We start from the raw sequence: 23,149 nt of genomic DNA, 5'->3' as shown, positions 1-23,149 counted from the left end.
CCGCTCTGGAAAACAGTTTGGAGGTTCCTCAAAAAATTAAAAATAGAACTACTTTACAACCCAGAAATAGCACTACTAGGAATTTATCCAAAGGATACAGGAGTGCTGACTCATAGGGACACATGTTCCCCAATGTATATAGTGGCGCTTTCAACAATAGCCAAATTATGGGAAGAGCCTAAATGTCCATCACCTTATGAATAATAAAGAAGATGTGGTTTATGTATACAATGGAATACTACTTGGCAATGAGAAAGAATGAAATCCTGCCATTTGCAGCAACGTGGATGGAACTGGAGGGTATGATGCTAAGTGAAATAAGCCAGGAAGAGAAAGAGATATATTTTTTCCTTCATATGTGGAACTTGAGAAATCCATGGGATAAGGGAAGGGGAAGAAAATAGTTACAAACAGAGAGGGAGGGAGGCAAACCATAAGAGACTCTTAAATGCAGAGAACAAACTAAGGGTTGATGGGGGTTGCGGGGAAGAGGGGAAAATGGGTGATGGTCATTGAGGAGGGCACTTGTTGGGATGAGAACTGAGTGTTGTACGTAAGCAATGAATCACGGGAATCTACCCGAAAACCAAGAGCACACTGCACACACTGTATGTTAGTCATTTGACAACAAATTATATTTAAAAAATAAAGACAATTATCTCAGAAAAAGAAAGAAAATATTCTCTGTAAGATTTCAATCATCTTATATTGATACTACTTTATTTATCACTATATTATTTATTTTGGTAAATAATAAAAAGCAAGGGAACAGAAGAAATCTTTTGTAGGTGATGGGTATGTTTATTCCCTTGTTTGTGGTGATGGTATATATTTATGCATATGTTAAACTCATCAAAGTGTATACATTAAACATGTATAAATTTTTGTATTAAATATACTTTGATGGAGTTATAAAGTAATATTCTGCTGCTCTTTGGTATACAACCTTTAAATACATTTCAACAAAATGGAAAATAGGGCACTGCTGAGTTAGATTTTTCTTCATTCTCAAGTACTATTATGGATGTCTTTTTTTATTTTATTCTGTCACATTTGCCTTATATATATTGAAGCAACGTAATTAGGTGCATACAACATTATAATTGCTCTTTCTCTCAATTCCTGTGATCATCATTTAATATTCCTCTTTATTGCTCATAACACATCCTGTTTTAAAGTCTACTGCTATGGATTGAATTGTGTCTGCTGCAAAATCCTATGTTGAAGCCCTAGTCTCCAGTGTGACCAATATGATTGTATTTGAAGACACAGTATTCAGGAAATAATTAAGGTTAAATATGGGCATCTGATAAAACTGTGGCCTTAAAAAAGAAGATCTCTCTCTTTCTATTTCTTTCCCTACTCCTCCCCACCAAGTGAGGACACAAGAGAAGGTGGATGCCTGAAAGCAAGAAAGAGAGCTCTCACCAGAATCTGACTATGCTGGCACTCTCATCTCAGACTTCCAGCCTCCAGAATTATAAGAAAATAAATGTTGTTTAATCTATGTTATTTAGCTATGGCAGCCCAACCTGATTAAGACGTCTACTTTATTTGCTATTAATATACCCAAGATAAATTGTTTTTGTTTAGTATTTACATTGTATAAATTTTCATTGTTTAAATTTCAATGTACAGATTCCATTACCAGAAAGATGGAGTAAACAAAAGCCAGTCTATCTCTCCCACTTGAAATCAACTATTCAACCTGGACAGAATAGAGAGAAAGTATTTGACAAGCCTGAAAGTATCAGCATTCAAAAGGGAAGAACCAACACCCAAAGTACCAGTTAGTTGGTCTCTCCTGGCCTAAAAGCAAAATAGTCTGAATTTGGAAGTGAGCACTGTAGTGCAGACAGAGAACCAGGAGAAATTCTGTAGTTCTGAATTGAAGAGTGGGAAAAGAAACTCTTAAATCTCAGGGAAAAGTGAAAATGTCCTGTTTCTTTTTCCTATTCCTTCTGTTCTTTCATTCCCCATCCATCAGACGATTCTTCAGTGACTGTAGCAGCACCAAAGTGGCCAAAAGGGGGAAATTACAAAGACAAAATTCTGAAAGAGGAGCACTTTTCCCTTCCTCTGGTGAAGCTGTGGGTTCAAGAGTTTGAAACCAAATAAGGTAGTTTTATTTTCTCATACTCTGTTCTCCACTGCCTTGGCCTCCTCTGCTTGAACTAAAAAGAGCAGCCACAAGTAAGTGAAATGTACCAGGGAGATAACAGAAGGGTGTGAATTTAGCAAATCAGTCCCACAAAGCTATATTATATCTATCTATCATCTATCTATCTATCATCTATCATCATCATCATCTCTATGATGCATGTATCTTTTAATGTTTAAGTATATATATATTTTATGTTTATGTAGGAGCCATTGAATTAATTTGGGCTCTCCAGAGAAATAGTACCAATAGCAGAGAGAGAGAGAGAGAGAAAGTCAGAGAGAAAGAGATGTATTATAAGGAATTGGCTCACGCAATTATGGAAGCTGGTGAGTCCAAAACCTTCAGAGTGGGTCAGCAGCCTGAGGACCCAGGAGAGCCAATGATGCAGTTCCAGCTTGAGGGCCAACAGGCTGAACACCATGGTGCAGATGAAATCTGAAGGCAGTCTGCTAAAGAATTCCTTCTTGCTTGAGAAGGATGATCTTTTTGTTCTATTCAGGCCTTCAATTGATTGGATGAGGCCCCCTCACATTATGGAGGACAATGTGTTTTACTCAAATTTTACCAATTTAAATATTAATTTCATCAAAACTTTCCAACCTTACATATAAAATTAACTATCACTCTAACTTTACAAGTTCAGGTTCAAAGTAATACTCTTCTACACTTCTACCTCACTTATGCTTCTTAGTCCCTGTTCCTCTACCCAGTTTTTTAAGACAAATCTGAGGAATAATCATTTATACTTCTATCATACATACTATGTATTCAATAAGTTGGTATGTCCTTTATGTTCTATTTTCATAATATATAATGGACAAAATCTACTCACACATCCAAGTAGAAAACACCAGTTTATATCATTCACCTGCAACTGTCTCTAACTGGTCTCCTTGCTTTGGATCCTTATTGCTCAACAATTAGTCTCCCATAAGAAAAATACTTCCGGTTGGCTTAAAAACTTCCAGTGCTTTTTCATTGCAAAGAGAATGAAATCCAAAATCATTTACCAAGATCTGTAAGACCCTATATAACTAGAAGCTTTCTGACTTCAATAAAATTACTATTTTTATGGCCATTTTATTCATGACATTCATTTTCATTTGAAAGCCTTTGAATTTAATGATCTTTCTGGTGGGCTCTGTTAGACCTTGCCATAACTGCCTTTGCCTCATCATGCATGCTTCCTCTCAAATATTTTCTCCTCAAAGTTTTTCTCTGATTGATCACCTTAGCTAAAATAGCCCACTCCACATCCCATCAATTTTTACTATATTATCCTCATCTGTGTTCTTACTAGTAAATGCCATTAACTGAAATAATATTATGACAGTACCTTCAGTTAAATGATGTAAATAGATTTTCTAAGATTAAATGATCCTTCATTCTTTGGACAAAATCACCTTGGGCATGGTCTATTATCTTTATAAACTGCTAGGTTCAGTTGGTTAGGATTTTTGATTTATGGTTTTGCTTCTCTTCTATGTTTGTGGATAAATTATTCTCTAATTTCCTTTTGTGTTCCATCTTCTTTTGGTATTATGGTAATTCTGATTTCCAAGTCTGTAGAGTATTTTCTCTTTTGTCTATTTTCTATAAGCATATAAGACTGAAATAATCAGTTCCCTTAACATTGCATAGAATGCCTAAAAGCATTGTTTATTTTCCTTATGTGATTTTTTAAATAATAAATTAATTCCTTTAATAATTTGGTGTTTTTCTGAATTTCTAATTCTTCTTGTGCAACTTTTAGTAAATTATGGACTTCCATTAACAATGTAGTATTTGTCTACATTTTAAATTTTGTTTGTCATAACTCTTTCTATTATCTTCTTAATGTTATCTACATCTGTAGTATTTCCTCTTTATTTTTATAATTTTATTAATGAATTTCTACTCTATTTTATAAAAAATAGTTTTGCCAGAAATATAATTGTTTTTAGTTTTTTAAGGCCTTATGTTTTTTGAAATATTTCTATCCTACCTATATATAGTCTGTCTTGCATAGATTTCTGCTTTTATGTTCACTATTTCCTGGCTTCCATATGTTTTAATGTTATTTTGTTTCTATCTTTTCACATATTTTAGATTGGATAATTAGTTCACTGATTTTCAGCTTTATTTTCTGCAAGGTTCATTAGGTACTAATTTCCCTTAACTACTCTGATGTTACTCCCCTTTCCTTTAGCATTAATTACCTTAGTAATGTCTTTACATATTATCAATTTCCCATCATGTTCTCTTAAACAATGCTTTTGATTGATTGATTAATTGATTTTTAGATGTTTGTTTATTTATTTTGAAGTGGAGGAAGGGATAGGGACAGGGAGAGAGAGAGGGAAAGAGAGAATTCCAAGGAGCTCCATGATGTCAGCACAGAGCCTGACACAGGACTGGATCCCATCAACCAGGAGACCACGACCTGAGACAAAATCAAGAGTCAGACACTTATCTGACTGAGGCATCCAGGTGCCCCAACAATGCTTTTGATTTAAATGTTCTTATGAAGATGTGATTTTAATTTTATTACTCTTTTTTTTATTGTATGACTGAAATTGCCTTGACAACTTGTCAAAAATCATTTGATTATATATATGCCTGGGTCTATTTTTAGATTTCCTATTTTGTTACATTGATCCATTTATTTACACTTCAATATCTTAATTACTGTAGTTTTCAGAAATTTTTATCTGCTGCTTTTCCTCAATTTCAAAACATTTTTTATCTTTTTAAAATATATTTATATACAAAACTTTTGTATCAGGTTGTCAATTTTTACGAAAAAAAAATAAAGCCTGCTGAGATTTTGATTAGGATTTCATTGACATCTCTATAATATTACACAGGAAAATTTAATTTTATATAAGAAAGACAACATTTCAAAAAAGTAAGAAAAACATCTACATGAGTGTTTCAATAACTAGTAAAAAATTTGTGTTACTAAACTGGGACAGAAAAAAAACTTCAAATAAATTTAAATGGGATTAATTTCTCTTTTAAAAATTAAAGATGAGATATAAAATAAAATACATTTTGAAAAGCTATGAAAATTAGAAATAAAACTGAGCCTCCTTATTACATTGTAAAGTGTCTATAATAATCTAGAGAAAACATAGTACCTAATAGTGAAATATTGAAAGTTTTTTTCCTAAAATCAAGAATGATACAAGAATGTCTACTATAAGTTCAACTAACATTGTTCTACTATTTCTACTGAATATTATTAAGATCTTCATGAATTCAACAGGAAAATAAATTGAATACATATGTATTAGAGAGGAAAAAAGAATGAAATTGTTCTTATTCACATATGACAAAAAATTTTATATTTGAATGAATTTTTTTAGATACTAATTATGTCTATTTAAAGTACTTTTATGTATTTTAAGAATACACTTTTTTTTTTCAATGTGATTTTTCCCACTATGGAACTTCTTTTTTATTATATGAGTTTCTTTTTTTGGAAACAAAGCCATTTTTCTTTGTATTTAATATTTTTATATCATTGTCAGTGTGCATTTTTTATCTATTCTATTTTGACTTTTTATTTCCTTTCATCTGACAACCCAGTTTTCTCCCCTACTGCCAGATGATCCAGCATAAAGGATCATGGGGAGACTCCAGAAGGAATATCTTGGCATAAGGATTTTGTTGATCTGATAGTGGCTATAAAGTGGTGAAATTTATTTTCATCTTTCCTTCAAAAGTTTTCTTATGACTTTTTAATTATTATCTACATTACTCTTAATAGCTAGATATTGGCACTTCTACTTCAATAATCCACATCTCTTAACTTTTATTTTACCTTTCTTATAATATTTCTGATGTCTTCTGGGAAAGGTTCTGATTCTGACTTAACCTAACATCTTGTGTAATTTATTATAATTATTATATTTTTGTACTTAATATTTCCAACAAACCCTTTTCTATGATACCTTATACCTTTTTTTGAAGTTTCTATAACTACTAATAGTTCTGCTTCAAGTGGTATGTATTGTGTGCTGTGTTTTCTTCTGAGGAAGTTTACTACTCAGGATCTACACAGTCCATAATTGAGGTCAACAGATAATGTGTCTGGTAATATATAATGTATAGCAACCTTGAGACCAAGAACTAGCTTGTGTCAGTCCTTGTGAATGAGCAAATTTGTGAGTGACAAGTGGATGAGTCCCAGGAAAAAGAGTTGCAAGACATAAAACATCTTCTTTTAACTATTATTACATGCTTCTATTCATCCAAAAATCACCTGGGTTGTGGTTTCATCTATAAACTTTTAAGAAAGAGCAGCATTGGAGGGATATAGATTTTAGATTTTATTCCACAGCCTAGGAAGATGAGGTATGGAGGGTTAAGGGTGTTTAAACATAAGAAGAGAGAAAGGAGCTAAGATTGCAGAGAAATAGGAGGACCCTAGGCTTGCCCCATCCCTCGAACACAGCTAGATAAATATCAAATCATTCTGAATACCCAAGAAATCAATATGAGGATTGACAGAACAAATTGCACAACTAGAGGGAGAGAAGAGGCCACATCATGGAAGGTATGAAGTGTAGAGATGTGATTTGGAGAAGGAAAGGATCATGGCTGCTATGGAAGAGAGGGGGCCCTGGTCACAGAGGGAGGCAAGACACAGAAAAGAGCACACAGGGGAACACACAAGGAAAATATTTTCCCAAATATATTAACTGGGAAAACAAGAAGGGCTGATTTTCATGAGTTTTTACACCCAGTAGGGCTCAAAGATTGGAATTTTAGAGGTCCAGGATCTGGCTTGTGTGGAGTCCAGTGGGTGCTGCATTGCTACTATGGAGAAGAACAGATAGCTCAGTAGTAGATGAAACAATCTAAGGATCCCCTGGGATGCACTGGGAGAGACAGTTCCTCTTTCTTGGAGTGAATCTGAGAGAGGTGGAATTGCCTCTCCAGGGATGAAAGAGCTGGTGGGTACCATTACCCTTCCCTGCTACTCAACATAGGTACAGAGACACCTACTGAAGGCAGATAATCTGGACACTGATTCTCTGCTGTGCTTTACTCCAAAATCCACCCACTTGTGCTTTGGTGTGACTGCCAGTTTGGAACAAACTTGCATCAGTACCAGCAAAGTGAGATCCTCCACCAGAGGAATAGTGTGAGCCCTGCCATGCCAGGTCCCTAAAGTTGGGAGTTTTAAAACTCAGCCTGCTTGCCTGAAATAAAACACATATGCACTGTACTCCTGGGTGGACAAATGTCCTGAACGCAGTCAGGGTGAAGGCAGGGATCTGAGGAATGCCTGGTACACACAAGGGGAGCTTGTTTGCTCTTCTTGGAGGGTTTCCCAAACAGTAGCAGGCATGAATTCACTTCTCCAGATTGAGGGAAGTGGCTGGTGCCACTTCTTTCCACTGTCCCTCAGCACAAACTAATTTCAATAAGCAACACAGTGCCAAAAGTGACTGCTTAAACTGCTTATACCAAGCCTCAACCCCTGCATTCTGTAGGTGCTGCTTTTCTAGATCAGGTGTGCCTGAGAACCAGAGTAGCTGACCCCTCCCCTAGGAGATTAGCACAAACTCCTAGCACATACCATATATACTGACCTTAGAGCTTGGCAAAGCTTCAGTTCTAGTGTAAATAGCATTAGGTCTCTTTTAACAAGCAGAAAAGAGCACAACTAGTTACAACTCATCACACTCTAGACAAGGTCCAAACACTCTACACTGCAGACAAGGAAAAACTCTGCAGAGGACTGACTTGAGGGAAAGAACAGCCAAAACACAGCAGCAGAGTTGACACAGCATACCAGAGACACACCCTGAAGTGGCAGGTCATGGACAACAGATGACTTCTTCTTTATAAAGCCATTACTCTCAGGAACAGAAAATATGACAGGATTTCCTAACACGCAGAAGACAGAGACCTAGATAAAATCCAAGGTGGAGGAATTCATCCCAAAAGAAAGAACGAGAAAAGGTCATGGCCAGGGATATAATTGAAACAAATAAGTAATGTGTCTGATAAAGAATTTGCAACAACAATCATAAGGATACTAGCTGGGTTTGAGAAAAGACACCAGAGAGTCCCTTACTGCATAGGTAAAAGACCTAAAAAACTAGTCAGACCTAAATAAAAAATGTTATAACTAAAATGTGAAAATGACTTGTAATTACTACAAGGATGGAAGAAGCAAAGGAATGAATAAGTGATATAGATGATAAAATTTGGAGGGGGGGGGGAATGAAGCTGAAAAGAAGAAGGAAAGAAAAATATTGAATCACAAATATTGCCATAGGTTCCTCAATGACTCCATAAAGCATAATAACATTTGCATCATAGGAGCCCAGAAGAAGAGAGGGAAGTGAGGCAGAAGGTTTATTTGAGCAAAGTATAGCTGAAAACTTCCCTAATCCAGGAAAGGAAACAGACATCCAAATCCAGGAGGAACAGAGAACTCCCATCAAAATCAACAAAAGCAGGCCAACACCAAGACATATTGTAGTTAAATTTGCTAAATATAGAGATAAAGAAAAAAAAAATCCTAACAGCAGCAAGACAGAAGTCTTTAACTTACAAGGGAACACAAATAAGGTTAGCAGCAGATCACTCCACAAAAATGTGGCAGACAAGAAAGGAATGGCATGATATATTTAATCTGCTGAATGGGAAAATCTGCACCCAAGAGTATTCTATCCAGCAAGGCTATCATTCAGAACAAAAAGAGAGATAAAGAGTTTCCCACACAAAGACTAAACAGGTGTATGACCACTAAACTTACCCTGCAAAAAATATTAAATGAGACTCTTTGAATGGGAAAGAAAGACCAAGAGCAACAAACACGAGAAAGAAACAGAGAAAATCTCCAGAAACAATTACTTTACTGATAATACAATGGCATTAAATTGATATCTATCAATAATCACTCTGAATATAAATTGATTAAATGGTCTAATCAAAAGACATAAAGTGTCAGAGTGGATAAAAAAACAAGACACATCTATATGCTGCCTACAAGAGACTCATTTTAAACCTAAAGATATTTGCAGATTGAAATTGAGGGAATGGAGAATGGTTTATTATGCTAATGGAATCAAAAGATATCCAGAGTAGCAACATTCAGTAGTTATATCAGACAAAATAGATTTTAAACTGAACCTGTATTGAAAGATGAATAAGGGCATTCTATAATAACAAAGGGGTCTATCCAACAAGATCAATAAATTGTCAATATATATGACCCCAACTTGGAAACTCTAATATATTTAAAACAACTAATAACAAACATAAAGGAACTCATTGATAATAATACAATAGTAGTAGAGTACTCTAACATCCCACTTACATCAATGGACAGATCAAGTGGAAAATCAACACGGAAACAATGGCTTTGAATTACACAATGGACCAGATGTACTTAACAAATATAATCAGAACATTTCATCCTAAACTAGCAGAATACACATTCTTGTCAAATGCACATGGAACATTCTCCAGAATAGATCACATACTAGGTCACAATCAGACCTCAACAAGTACAAAAAGATTGACATTGTAGCATGTATATTTTCAGACCACAATTTCATAAAACTTGAAATCAACCACAATAAAAAATTTGGAAAGACCACAAATACATGGAGGTTAAAGAACATCCTACTAAATAATGAATGGGACAACCAGGAAATCAAAGAAGAAATCTAAAAATACATGGAAACAAAAATTAAAAAATTGTGGTCCAAAACTTTTGGAATGCAGTAAAAGCAGTCCTAAGAGGGAAGTATAGAGCAATACAGGTGTACCTCAAGAAACAAGAAGCATCTCAAATACACAACCTAACCTTACACCTAAAAGGGCTAGGCAAAGAACAACAAATAAACCCTAATACTAGCAGAAGAGAAATAATAAAGATTAGAATGAAAATAAATTATATATAAACAAATCAACAACAACAACAACAAAAACCAGGAGAACAAATCAATGAAACTAGGAGTTGGTTCCATGAAAGAATTAATAAAATTGATAACCCCCTAGACATACTTATAAAAAAAGAAAGATAAAGGACTCAAATAAATAAAATCATGAACGAGAGAGATCTTAAACAACACTACAGAAATACAAGCAATTATAAGAGAACATTATGAAAAATTATATGTCAAAAAATTGGGCAATCTGGAAGAAATTGATAAATTCCTAAAAACATATAAACTACCAAAATGGAAACAGGAAGAAGTAGAAAATTTGAACAGATCCATAACCAGCAAAGAATTTGAATCAGTAATAAAAAATTTCCAAACAAACAAATGTCCAGGGCCAAATGGCTTCCCAGGGCAATTCTACCTAACATTTAAAGATGAGTTAATATTAAACTCAAAGTACCCATTCTTCTCAAACTGTTCCAAAAAATACAAACAGAAGGAAAATTTACAAACTCATTCTACAAGGCCAGTAGTATGTTGATCCCAAAACCAAAGACCTCACTAAAAGAGAATTACAGGCCTGTACCCCTGACGAATGGATGCAAAAAGTCTCAACAAAATACTAGCAAATTGAATAGAACAGTACATTAAAAGAATCATTCAAGTGGTATTTATTCCTGGGCTGCAAGTGTTGTTCATATTCACAAATCAATCAACATGATACATCACATTAATAAAAGGAATAAAAGGATAGGAACCATATGATCCTCTCAATAAATACAGAAAAAGGTAAAAGATTTATACTCTGAAAACTATAGAACACTTATGAAAGAAGTTGAAAGGACACAAAGAAATGGAAAAACATACCATGCTTATGGATTGAGAGAACAACTATTGTTAAAATGTCTATACTACCCAAACCAATCTACACATTTAATGCAATTCCCATCAAAATATCACCAGCATTTCTCACAGAGCTAGAACAAACAATCTTAAAATTTGTATGAAACCACAAAAGACCCTGAATACCAAAAGCCATTTTGAAAAAGAAAAGCAAACCTGGAGACATCACTATTCTGGACTTCCAGATATATTACGAAGCTGTAATTATCAAGGCAGTATGGTATTGGCACGAAACACAAAACAAGAAAAACAACAAAAAACAACAGCAACAACAAAAACAGACATACAGATCAATGGAACAAAATAGGAAACTCAGAAATGGACCCACAACTCTACGGTCAACTCATCGTCAGAGAAGCAAGAAAAATTATTCAATGGAAATAAGTCAGTCTCTTCAACAAATGGTGCTGGGAAAACCGAACAAAACATGCAAAATAACAAAACTAAACCACTTTCTTACATACACAAAAATAAATTCAAAATGGATGAAAGATCTAAATGTGAGACAGGAAACCATCAAAATCCTAGAGTAGAATATAGGCAGCAACCTCTTTGACCTTGGCCATAGACTTCCTACTATGGAGGTCTCTGGAGGCAAGGGAAACAAAGGCAAAAATGAACTATTGGTACTTGATCAAGATAAAAAGCTTCATCACAGTGAAGGAAACAATCAACAAAACTAAAACACAAACTTTGAAATGGGAGAAGATATTTTCAAACAACATTATCTGATAAAGGGTTAGTACCCAAAACCTATAAACAACTTATCAAATCAACAAAACACTAAACAATCCAGTTAAGAAATGGGTAGAACACATGAGTAGACATTCTTCCAAAGAATACATCCAGATGGCTAACAGACACCTGAAAAGATACCAACATACCGATCATCAGGGAAATACAAATCAAAACCATGATAAGACACCACCTCACATCTGTCAGGAAAAAAAGGAAACACTCTCACACTATTGGTGGGAATGCAAACTGGTGCAGCTACTCTGGAAAACAGTATGGAATTTCTTCAAAAAGTTAAAAATGCAACTACCCTATGATTCCACATAAAACCACAGGTGTTTACCCAAAGGGTACAAAAATACTGATTTGAAGAGGCAAATGCACCCTCATGTTTATAGCAGCATTATCAATAATCGCCAATTATGGAAACTGCCCAAATTGTCCATTGACTGATGACTGGATAAAGAAGATGTGGTATATATACAATGGAATATTACTCAAGCATAAAAAAAGAATATAATCTTGCCACTTGCAACAATTTGGATACAGTTAGAGTATATTAGGCCAAGTGAAATAATTCAGTCAGAGAAAGACAAATACCATATGATTTCATTCATATGTAGAATTTAAGAAATGAAACAAATGAACATGGGGGAAAGGCCAACCAAGAAACATACTTAACTATAGAGAACAAATGGAGGGTTGCTGGAGGGGAGGACAGTGGAGAGGGTGGGCTAAATGGGAGACATGGGTGATGGGTATTAAGGAGGGCACTGGTTGTGATGAACAACAGGTATTATATGTAAGTAATGAATCACTAAATTCTACTCCTCAAACTAATATTACACTATATGTTAACTAATTGGAATTTAAGACTTGAAAAATATAAAAATAAAAAATAAACATTAGAGGACAGAACCTCAATTGTTTTTCTTCGACATATCACTCCTACAAATATTGGCTGCTAATTATTTTTCCAGAAAAGGGTCAGGCAATGATTATCCCAACAAAGTGTGGAGGATAAGAAAGGGATCTTCTTTGATTGCTTCTCCCATGATCCACATACTTTCTAGTAAATGATGGCATTTCCCTCCACTTGGTAGCTAACCTGCTTTAAAAGAACTGAGTTATGTTCTACTTTTTGCTAATCATTTAAGGTCCTGCTCCATGAGAGGATCTTATGATTTTCAGTTTTGAAAGTGACTAGGTAAATCAGTCTAATTCAAGCTCATGAGACTAGGTAATGTTGTGTCATAAATATAAGCTACCTTTTCCAAACTGTGATTTATGAATTGTAAAGATGAAATTTGTGTCACCATTTGATTGGTTCAATTCTTTATGTCTTCACTTGTGTTTTGAAAATCAATTTAAAGAGTGTTTTTTTAAAGTTTTATTTAGATTCTAGTTAGTTAACAGTGTAAAATTAGTTTCAGGTGTACAATTTAGTGGTTCAACACTTACACACAACACCCGGTGCTCATCACAATAGGTGCACTCCTTAATCCTCAGAAGGCCAGTTCTGTATGTCAGAATAACCATAGCATTAGGACATAGAGGCAAAAACATGCCAATTTTAAATACACCAAGATTTGCTACTTAAATAATGCCAATTAGGACATTCAATTCTGTTATTCTTCACCTATTCCCCATGAAGCATTTTAAGGCAATTGATAAATGGTTTCAAAAGTTTAATTTTAATCTTGTTCATAATTTTGTTATACTTGGAAATAGTCAAAATCTAACCTTGAAATTAAAATCAATCAATGATTAGATATTGAGTACATGAAAAATTCATGAGCCTTTTATAACACTACTTTAGCTTCCTAAAAACTCACAAGAAGAAAATTATAAAAATTTTATATTATTAAGTTCAATAAGAACTTCTTATAGTTCAAGCATTTGTAATAAGCAGCAAGGACAAAGATCCCTAATATCATTTGCAAATGTTAATATACATAGAAATAATAAAATAAAGAATATTTAACTATATATTAATCTAAATAGCATTCTATTTATACGTCTTAGCCAAACAAATTAAACCATACCTTACCAGAGCAACACTGCCTCCATACTGGTTATCACACATCTTCCCTTGAAAGGTTGCACCAACATAATTTGGTTTTTCTCTGTAACTTAAGTTTTAAAAAAAGATCATAATCATATAATTTTGTAAAATTTAGCACAACTACTATTAAGTTTGCCTAATAAATTTTTTGTCTTGCATATTTATATTATAAATTTGTAAATATTTCCACCTAACATAGGGTAACAAAGCTTGGAAGTGACTAAATGTATCTGCTTCTTTTTTAAAAAATGAAATACATTTTTTTTTTTAATTTTTTTTTCAACGTTTTTTATTTATTGTTGGGACAGAGAGAGACAGAGCATGAACGGGGGAGGGGCAGAGAGAGAGGGAGTCACAGAATCGGAAACAGGCTCCGAGCCATCAGCCCAGAGCCTGACGCGGGACTCGAACTCACGGACAGCGAGATCATGACCTGGCTGAAGTCGGACGCTTAACCGACTGCGCCACCCAGGCGCCCCAAAATGAAATACATTTTAAAAGCAGATAATAGAATGTTATTTTCATATTGAATTTTTAGAAAATAAGATTCTTCTTTATGTAGTATTTCTTAAAAAATAAATCTTAGTATATCAAAATAATAAAAATAAATAAAATCCCTTACAATTAGAAAGCGTAAGCAATACAATTGATAAGTTAAATGGACAGAGACACCTTATGGACTGAAGTTTCTCATTAATCAGAATTAGGCAGCCAGAGTTGCGCAAATGGCATATTTGTGGGACAGAAAATAATTTAAATTATTATAATTTTTTAAATATGTATATATTATTTTGATATAGTATAGTAACATATTATATATATCCTAAATATTGATAAGAGAAAAACAAAGTACTTATTAAATAGGAGGGTCTTATATTTTTGTAAATGCAAAACAACGTAAATATGGTATATTAGAGATTAAAATATACAGTAGTGCCTCCATAATCTTGGGATTTTTTTGTTATCCTATGCAAATAAAGCCTAAAAAGAAGACCTAATAACTACATTCATCATTTATGTTTCTTCAGATAGATATTGTTACTATTTCAAGGATAGTTAGGGAATTTAATGATATGTTATACACTCTAAGAAAGCAATGATAACAATATTGAAGGAGTGAGTTTTAACTACAAAAAATAAATAGAATGATTGACATCAATAATTCTGCTATAAAACCTGTGTTTTGAAAAATAATATTCACATGATATTGAATATTAGGAAAAAATGACACTTTTCCCCTAAAGGCCTGTTAACTGACAGAAATTAGGTCAAATATAGGTATGTTTTCTTTGTATAAGATTTAGTAAAGCTAAGATATGCTTACACAAGTAAAAATGCCACATCATGTGGACGCAAAACAAGATAAGATCTTTTCCACTTTAAAAATCTGTGTAATAATTCATTAGCATCTCCAGTTACTGGGATTTTATTTTCATCTATCCAAAGTTCCAATGAAGAGAGAATTATTGTAATATTAAATGATGTAAAAATCTAAAAAAGAAGACATAAAGAAAATATGCTCAAATATTATGGTTTAAATAGATTTGGGGATTTATCTATAACAATAAACACTACACTGATGACAAATATTAAATGACAGAACTGCTAAGCATGGATTGGATCTTATAGAGTATAAAACAAGTAATAATTAACATTTTGAAATGCTTGTACTTAAGCAAGCCCTGTGTGAAGTGCTTTATCAATTTAATAATTACCATAACCTGGGGCACCTGGGTGGCTCAGTTGGTTAAGAGTCTGACTTCGGCTCAGGTCATGATCTTGTGGTTCATGAGTTCGAGCCCTGCATTGGGCTCTGCTGATAACGTGAACCCTGGAGCTTGCTTAAGATTCTGTGTCTCCCTGTCTCTGCCCCTCCACCTCTCATGCGCTCTCTCTCTCTCTCTCTCTCTCTCTCAAAAGTAAATAAACATTTAAAAAATAATTACCATAACTTAATTAGGTATATATATAAGTTTTTATTCTTATTCTTATTCCTACTCAGAAAACTGAAACTTAAAATGTTATATTATTTGGCCTATTTCATATATCATGTGTTTTCAGGCAATGCCATAAAATAAAATGTATAGGAATTGTTTAAGCAACAGAAGCAAATAGAAAAGAATTAAAAGCAAAAACTTACAGCATTGGTCAGTCCAATCAACTGGAAGATTTTTTGAGTGACAACAATAGTATCAGAACCCATATGATTGTACTGAAAAATATAAGAAATTGTTTAAATTATGAATTTATTAGTTTTTAAGCATTATTAAATTTACAAACTTTTATTAATATTCCTAATGAACACAGATGCAAAAAAATCCTCAAAAAATATAGGCAGACTGAATTCAACAGCATATTAAAATGAAATACACTATGATCAGTAGGGATTTATTCCATGGATGCTAGATGGTTCAACATCTGCAAGTCAGTCAATATGATACACTACATAAGCAAAATGAAGGACACAAATCATATGTTCAGATGATGAAGAATCATCAGTAGATGCAGAAGAAGGCATTTTGACAAATGTCAACATCCTTTCATAATGAAAACTCTCACCAAAGTGGGAATGGAGAGAATGTACATCAACGTAATAAAAGCTATATATGACAAGCCTATAACTGACATTATACTCACCTGGAAAAATCTGAAAACATTTAGTCTAAGATCAGGAACAAGACCAGGATGCCCACTCTCATCAGTTTTATTTAACCATAGTATCAAAAATCCTACTCAGAGCAACTAGGTAAGAAAAAAAAAATGTCATCCAAATTGGAAAGGAAGAAGTGAATTATCACTATTTGTAGATCACGTGATGTGATACATAGATAACCCTAAAGACTGCATGCACACAAAAAAAGTTAGAACTAATTTTTAAAATTCAGTGAAGTTGCAGGATAAAAAAGTCACTATGGAAAAATTTGTTGTTTTTCTATACACTAATAACAAACAATCAGAATGAAAAATTATGAAAACAATTCCATCTGTATTTGTATCAGAAGGAATCAAATGCCTGGAAATAAGTTTAAACAAGGAGGTAAAAGATCTGTACATTGAAAACTGTAAGACAATGATAAAAGAAAGACACGCAAAAATAGAAATATATATCATGTTCATGAATTAGAAGAATTAGCCTTGTAAAGATGTTCATACTACCCAAAGCAATATACAGCTTCAATGTAATGCCTATAAAATCTCCAATGGCATTTTTCACAGAAATAGAACACAGTCTTGAAATTTGTGTGGACCCACAAAAGACCTTAAATAGCCGAAACAAATTTGAAAAGAATAAAGCTGGTGGCATCATGCTCCCTGATTTCAAAATATAATACAAAGCTATAGTAATCAAAGCAGTATGATATTGCCATTAAGACAGACAGCTGGGGTGCCTGGGTGGATCAGTCACAGACACATGGGGTGCCTAGGTGGATTAGTTGATTGCATCCGACTTCAGCTCAAGTCATGATCTCCCAGATCCTGAGTTCAAGCCCCACGTCAGGCTGTGTGCTGACAGTTCAGAGCCTGGAGCCTATTTCAGATTCTGTCTCCATCTCTCTCTCTGCCCCTCCCTGCTCTCATGCACTGTCTCTCTCTCTCTCTCTCTCTCTCTCTCTCAAATATAAACATAAATTTTTTTTAAAATAAAATAAAACAGACACATAAATCAATGGAATAGAACAGATAGCTCAGAAATAAATCCATGCCTTATAGTCAGTTAATTTATCATAAAGGAGTCGATAATACACATGTATGAAAACAGTCTCTTCAATAAATAATGTTAAGAAAACCACATAGCACATCCAAGCATGAAACTGGACCCTATCTTATGTCATACAAAAAATATAACTCATAATGAATTAAAGACTTTAATGTAAGACCTGAAACCATAAAACTCCTAAAAGACAACACACCAGTAAGTTTTTTCATATCAAGTGGTAATGACTTTTTGAATTTGACATCTAAAGTAAAGGCAAACAAGGGCACCTGGGTGGCTCAGTCAGTTAAGCGTCCGACTTTGGCTCAGATCATTTTCTCTTAGTTCATGAGTTCAAACCCTGTGTCTGGCTATGTGCTGACAGCTCAGAGCCTGGAGCCTGCTTCAGATCCTGTGTCTCCCTCTGCTCCTCCCCCCGCCTCTGCTCCCTCTGTCTCTCTCTGCTCCTCTCCCGCTCACGCTTTGTCTCTGTCTGTCTCTCAAAAAACAAACATAAAAAAAATTAAAGTAAAGGCAACAAAAGCAAAATTAAGCAAGGGGGACTACATCATTCTAAAGAGGCCATGCACAGCAAAAGAAAGCATGAACAAAATGAAAAGGCAACCTGAAAAATGGGAAAAGACATAATGGGTTAATATACAAAATATAAAAACAACTCATATGAGTCAATAAAAAAAGCAAATAATCCAATTAAAAAATGGGCCAGAAGATATGAATAGACACTTTCCCTAAGAAAATATACAGATGACCAAGAAGCACGTGAAAAGGTACTCAACATCAATAACCATCAGGAAAATCTAAATCAAAACCACAATGAGGTATCACTCACACCAATTAGATAGTTGTTTTAAGTAAGACAAGAAATAGCAAGTGTTGACAAGGATGTGTAGAAAAGGGAGCCCTTGTGGACTGTTGGTTGGAATGTAAACAGCTACTGTGGAAAACAGTAAGGAGTTTGCCCAAAAAATTAAAGATGGAGCTGCCATATGACCTAACGGTGCCACTTTTGGACTTTTGTCCAAGTAAAATAAAAACACTAACTCAAAAAATAGAAATGCACCCCCAGATTCCTTGTGGCATTATTTATAATAGCCAAGACATTAAAGCAATCTAAGTGTTCGTAAACAGATGGGGAAGGAATATATGGTACATGTGTGCAATGGAATATTACTCAGGCATAAAAAAAGAAGAAAATCTTGCCATCTGTGAAAACATGGATGCACTTTGAAGGCATTTGATTAAGTGAAATAAATCAGACAGTGGAAGGTAAATACTGAATTATCTCACTTATAAGTGGAATCTAAAAACAAAACAAAACAAAACAAAAACCAAACTCACAGATATAGAAAAAAGATTGATGGTCTCCAGAGGTGGGGTATAAGGAGTGGGAGAATGGGCGAAGTTGATCACTTGGCACAAACTTCCATTTATACCATAAGTAAGTCCTGAGGATTAATGTATAACATCATGACTATAGTTAATTAAACTGTATTGCATATTTGAAAGTTGCTAAAAGAGTAGATCATAAAAATTCTCATTACAAAAAAGTGTAACTATGTGTGGTGGTCATTTTTCAATACATATTTTGCAAATACTGAGTCATTATGCCATACACCTGCAACTAATATAATGTTACATGGCAATTACATCTCAATTTGAAATAAGACACTACAAATAAAATATGTTTTACTATCAAATAAATAATAATTATTGAGAGAAAATCTTAGTTTTAAACTATAAGATTTAAGTGGTGCCTGGGTGGCTCAGTGGGTTAAGCAACCAGCTTCTGCTCAGGTCATGATCTTGTGGTTCCTGAGTTTGAGCCCCGCATTGGGCTCTGTGCTGACAGCTCAGAGCCTGGAGCCTGCTTCAGATTCTGTGTCTCTGTCTCATTCTGCCCCTTCCCTGCTCTCTCTCTCTCTCTCTCTCCTCCCCAAAGATAAACATTAAATTACTTTAAATATAATATCTAAATGTGAAGAACAAAGATTATAGATTGAATACATGCCTTCAGAACCATGCCTTCCTGAAACCTCATTTAAAAAATTAAAAGTGTTAAATTATTAAAAGCAATTAATAGAAAATTAATTTTCAAAAGCACAAATGAAAGAAACAAAACAAACACAAAATTTGAAAACTGAAGAACAAGTGATAAATGATTAAGCAGATTTAAGAAATTTAAGTGAAACACCAGTGCAGCAATCTAATTCATCTTGAAGACTCTAAAATACTGAGATTGGCTACATAAGTTTTTCTTCAAGAGAAATTGGCACTAAGAGCAGGAAGATTGACTTTAAAGTTTGTTTAAGAAGTAGTCAAGTCTAGGGGCACCTGGGTGGCTCAGTCAGTTAAGCGACTGGCTTCAGCTCAGGTCATGATCTTGTGGTCCATGAGTTCAAGCCTCACGCCAGACCCTGTGCTGACAGCTCAGAATCTGGACCCTGCTTCGGATTCTGCCTCCCTCTCTCTCTGCCCGCTTCCCTGCTTGCACTGTTTCTCTCAAAAATAAATAAATATTTCTTTAAAAAAGAGGTATTTAAGGCTAGAAGAACCTCCAGAATGGCCTTATGAGAAAAGATAATCCAAGAATGTTATATATTGAATGATTCCATTTATATTACATTTTGGAAATTAAAAATATGGACACGGAGAACAGAGTAGTTGTTTTCAGAGATGAAAGAGAAGTGGGTGTGGGATGAAGAGAGATGAAAGAGAAGTGGGTGTGGCTCTGAAAAGGCCACACAACAGATCCTCATATTCATATTATTCTGTTTCTTGACTATGTATGTCAATATCGTAGATGTAATATTGTACTATAATATTTTAAGATGCTACAAATTGGAAAAAATAAAGGATACATGGGATCTCTATATATTCTTTTTATTTTAATATATATTTTATTCAGTAAAAAAGAAAACCAACACTATTGGTGATAAATAGTCATAAACAACACAAATCAACAAACACACAGAAATAAATTAAGGTAAACAATCAATAATTCAAGCACTTTATGCCAACATTTGAGATAACAAAGCTATGGTAAATGTTTCAATTCCAAATTTAGAAGCTCACTCATGTGCAATTAATAAGGAAGACTAAGAGTATAATTTTTGGATAGCAGCTAGGGCAGAAACAACATCAAAGAAATTAAGATAGTAGTTGTTTAAAAGTGTGTTAAAATTAGGATAGGGCAAAATCACAGATTTTGCAGGATTGAATAAAAGAACAGGATGGTTTGAGATACTCCAGAGTAAAAACTTCAGAATAAAAGTTTTTGTTTGGAGGCAATGGCTCTATCACAAACAATGATCTCTATGTATTCTTACAATGGCATATGAGTAAACAATTATTTCTTTTTTTTTTTTAATTTTTTTTCAACATTTTTTATTTATTTTTGGGACAGAGAGAGACAGAGCATGAACGGGGGAGGGGCAGAGAGAGAGGGAGACACAGAATCGGAAACAGGCTCCAGGCTCCGAGCCATCAGCCCAGAGCCTGACGCGGGGCTCGAACTCACGGACCGCGAGATCGTGACCTGGCTGAAGTCTGACGCTTAACCGACTGCGCCACCCAGGCGCGCCGTAAACAATTATTTCTAATAAAAAGATAATTTTTAAAACATTAAAAAAACTAGAAAATATGCACTTATGTCAAAAAGAGATAATAGAGGAGGAACAAAGAGTTATGAAACAGAAAAAGTCAAAATGGCAAATATACATACAAACATACAAATAATGACATTAACAATGAAAAAAATCACTTAAAGGGCACAGAATAAAAATGAAAAAAATCACTTAAAGGGTGAGACAGAACATCACACCTGCTCGAATGGCTGTTATCAAAAAGACAAGAGATAAGAAATGCTGGCTAGGATATGGTAAAAATGTAATTGTCCATCAATGGATGAATGGATAAAGAACTTGTGAGATGTACACACACGCACACACACACACACACCACACACACACACACACACATTGGAATATTATTTGGCCATAAAAAGAATGATTTTTTTCCATTTGTGACAACATATATGGACCTTAAGGACATTATGCCAAGTGAATTAATAAGTGAATTAAGTCATACAGAGAAAAATAGATACCTAAGATCTCATTTACATGTGGAGTTTAAAAAAAAAAAAAGCTCATAGATACTGAGAAAAAATTGGGAGATTTCCCGAAGAGGGGGCGAGGGATGGGCAAAATGAGTGAAGAGCATCAAAAGGCATAAACGTCCATTTATAAAATAGTAAGTTATGGGGATGTAATGTATAGTATGTATAGCTAATAATATCTGCATATCTGAAAGTTCCTAATAAAATAGATCTTAAAAGTTCACATCATAGGAAAAAACATTTTGGAACCGTATGCTGCAGATGTTAACTAGACCTATGGTGGTGGCCCTTTTACAGTATATACAAATACTGAATCATTATGCTATATACCTATAACTAATACAATGTCATATGTCAATTATACCTCAATTAAAAAAAGATAAAAGAAAAACTAATCAAAAATCTTAAGCAGGAGATTGATACAATTTGATTTATGTTTTTAAAAGGTAATAAGTTGGTTAAAATGAACAAATCAGGAGACTATAGCTGCTGGAGACGATGTGGAGAAATGGGAACCCTCTTGCACTGTTGGTGGGAATGCAAACTGGTGCAGCCTCTATGGAAAACAGTGTGAAAGTTCTTCAAAAAATTAAAAATAGATCTACCCTATGACCCAGCAATAACACTGCTAGGAATTTACCCAAGGGATACAGGAGTGCTGATGCATAGGGGCACTTGTACCCCAGTGTTTATAGCAGCACTTTCAGCAATAGCCAAAGTATGAAAAGAGCCTAAATGTCCCTCAACTGATGAATGGATAAAAAAATTGTGGTTTACATACACAATGGAATACTACGTGGCAATGAGAAAGATGGAAATATGGCCTTTTGTAGCAACGTGGATGGAACTGGAGAGTGTTATGCTAAGTGAAATAAGCCATACAGAGAAAGACAGTACCATATGTTTTCACTCTTATGTGGATCCTGAGAAACTTAACAGAAACCCATGGGGGAGAGGAAGGAAAAAAAAAAAAAAAAGAGGTTAGAGTGGGAGAGAGCCAAAGCATAAGAGACTGTTAAAAACTGAGAACAAACTGAGGGTTGATGGGGGGTGGGAGGGAGGGGAGGGTGGGTGATGGGTATTGAGGAAGGCACCTTTTGGGATGAGCACTGGGTGTTGTATGGAAACCAATTTGACAATAAATTTCATATTTTAAAAAAAAGGTAAAAAGGTCCTAGCCTCATTAGATTTTTGGTATTAACTCCTTTGTTTCTATAAGATGAATTAGGAACTTTCTGAACAGTTTAGAAAGTAGTTCTCAGGTTTTGGTACATGTCAGAATCACCGGGAAAATGAACAAAGAATATACAAACCGAGGCTTGTTGAAGGACAGCAGGGTGTGTGTCGCTGGTTTTATCACCAAGTTTCCTGAGTGATTCTTATTCATACCAAAGTTTGAAACCACTAGATTAGAATCTAATCATCAGTTACATAAAATTTAGATAAAATGTGGCTGTGAGCTCATAAGCTCCTGATGAAATTTTTAATCTTAGTCTTTTAATCGTCTTTAGGTTTATTCTGTGTTAATTGATCTATTTAACAAAACTATAAAACAACCATA

At 34.3% G+C, this 23,149-nt stretch overlaps 1 protein-coding gene across 4 annotated transcripts in view; it reads right to left on the bottom strand.

Annotated features, from left to right (window-relative positions):
• ADAM2 (ADAM metallopeptidase domain 2) overlaps positions 1–23,149 on the bottom strand; it is a 136,626-nt gene that overhangs the window by 72,937 nt on the left and 40,540 nt on the right. For all 4 annotated transcript variants that reach the window (XR_007457984.1, XM_049631467.1, XM_049631466.1 and 1 more), the window contains 3 exons: positions 15,900–15,971; positions 15,084–15,250; positions 13,745–13,826 (listed from right to left, as the gene is read on the bottom strand). Coding sequence is in view for 3 of the 4 variants with exons in the window: in XM_049631467.1 (XP_049487424.1) it covers positions 13,745–13,826; positions 15,084–15,250; positions 15,900–15,971 (321 nt within the window). In the remaining variant the exon portion in view is untranslated. The remainder of the gene's footprint in view (positions 1–13,744; positions 13,827–15,083; positions 15,251–15,899; positions 15,972–23,149) is intronic.

The sequence above is a fragment of the Panthera uncia genome, chromosome B1, assembly GCF_023721935.1.
Source record: "Panthera uncia isolate 11264 chromosome B1, Puncia_PCG_1.0, whole genome shotgun sequence".
Taxonomy (NCBI): Eukaryota; Metazoa; Chordata; class Mammalia; order Carnivora; family Felidae; genus Panthera; species Panthera uncia.
This window is presented reverse-complemented; position numbering and strand designations above follow the sequence as displayed.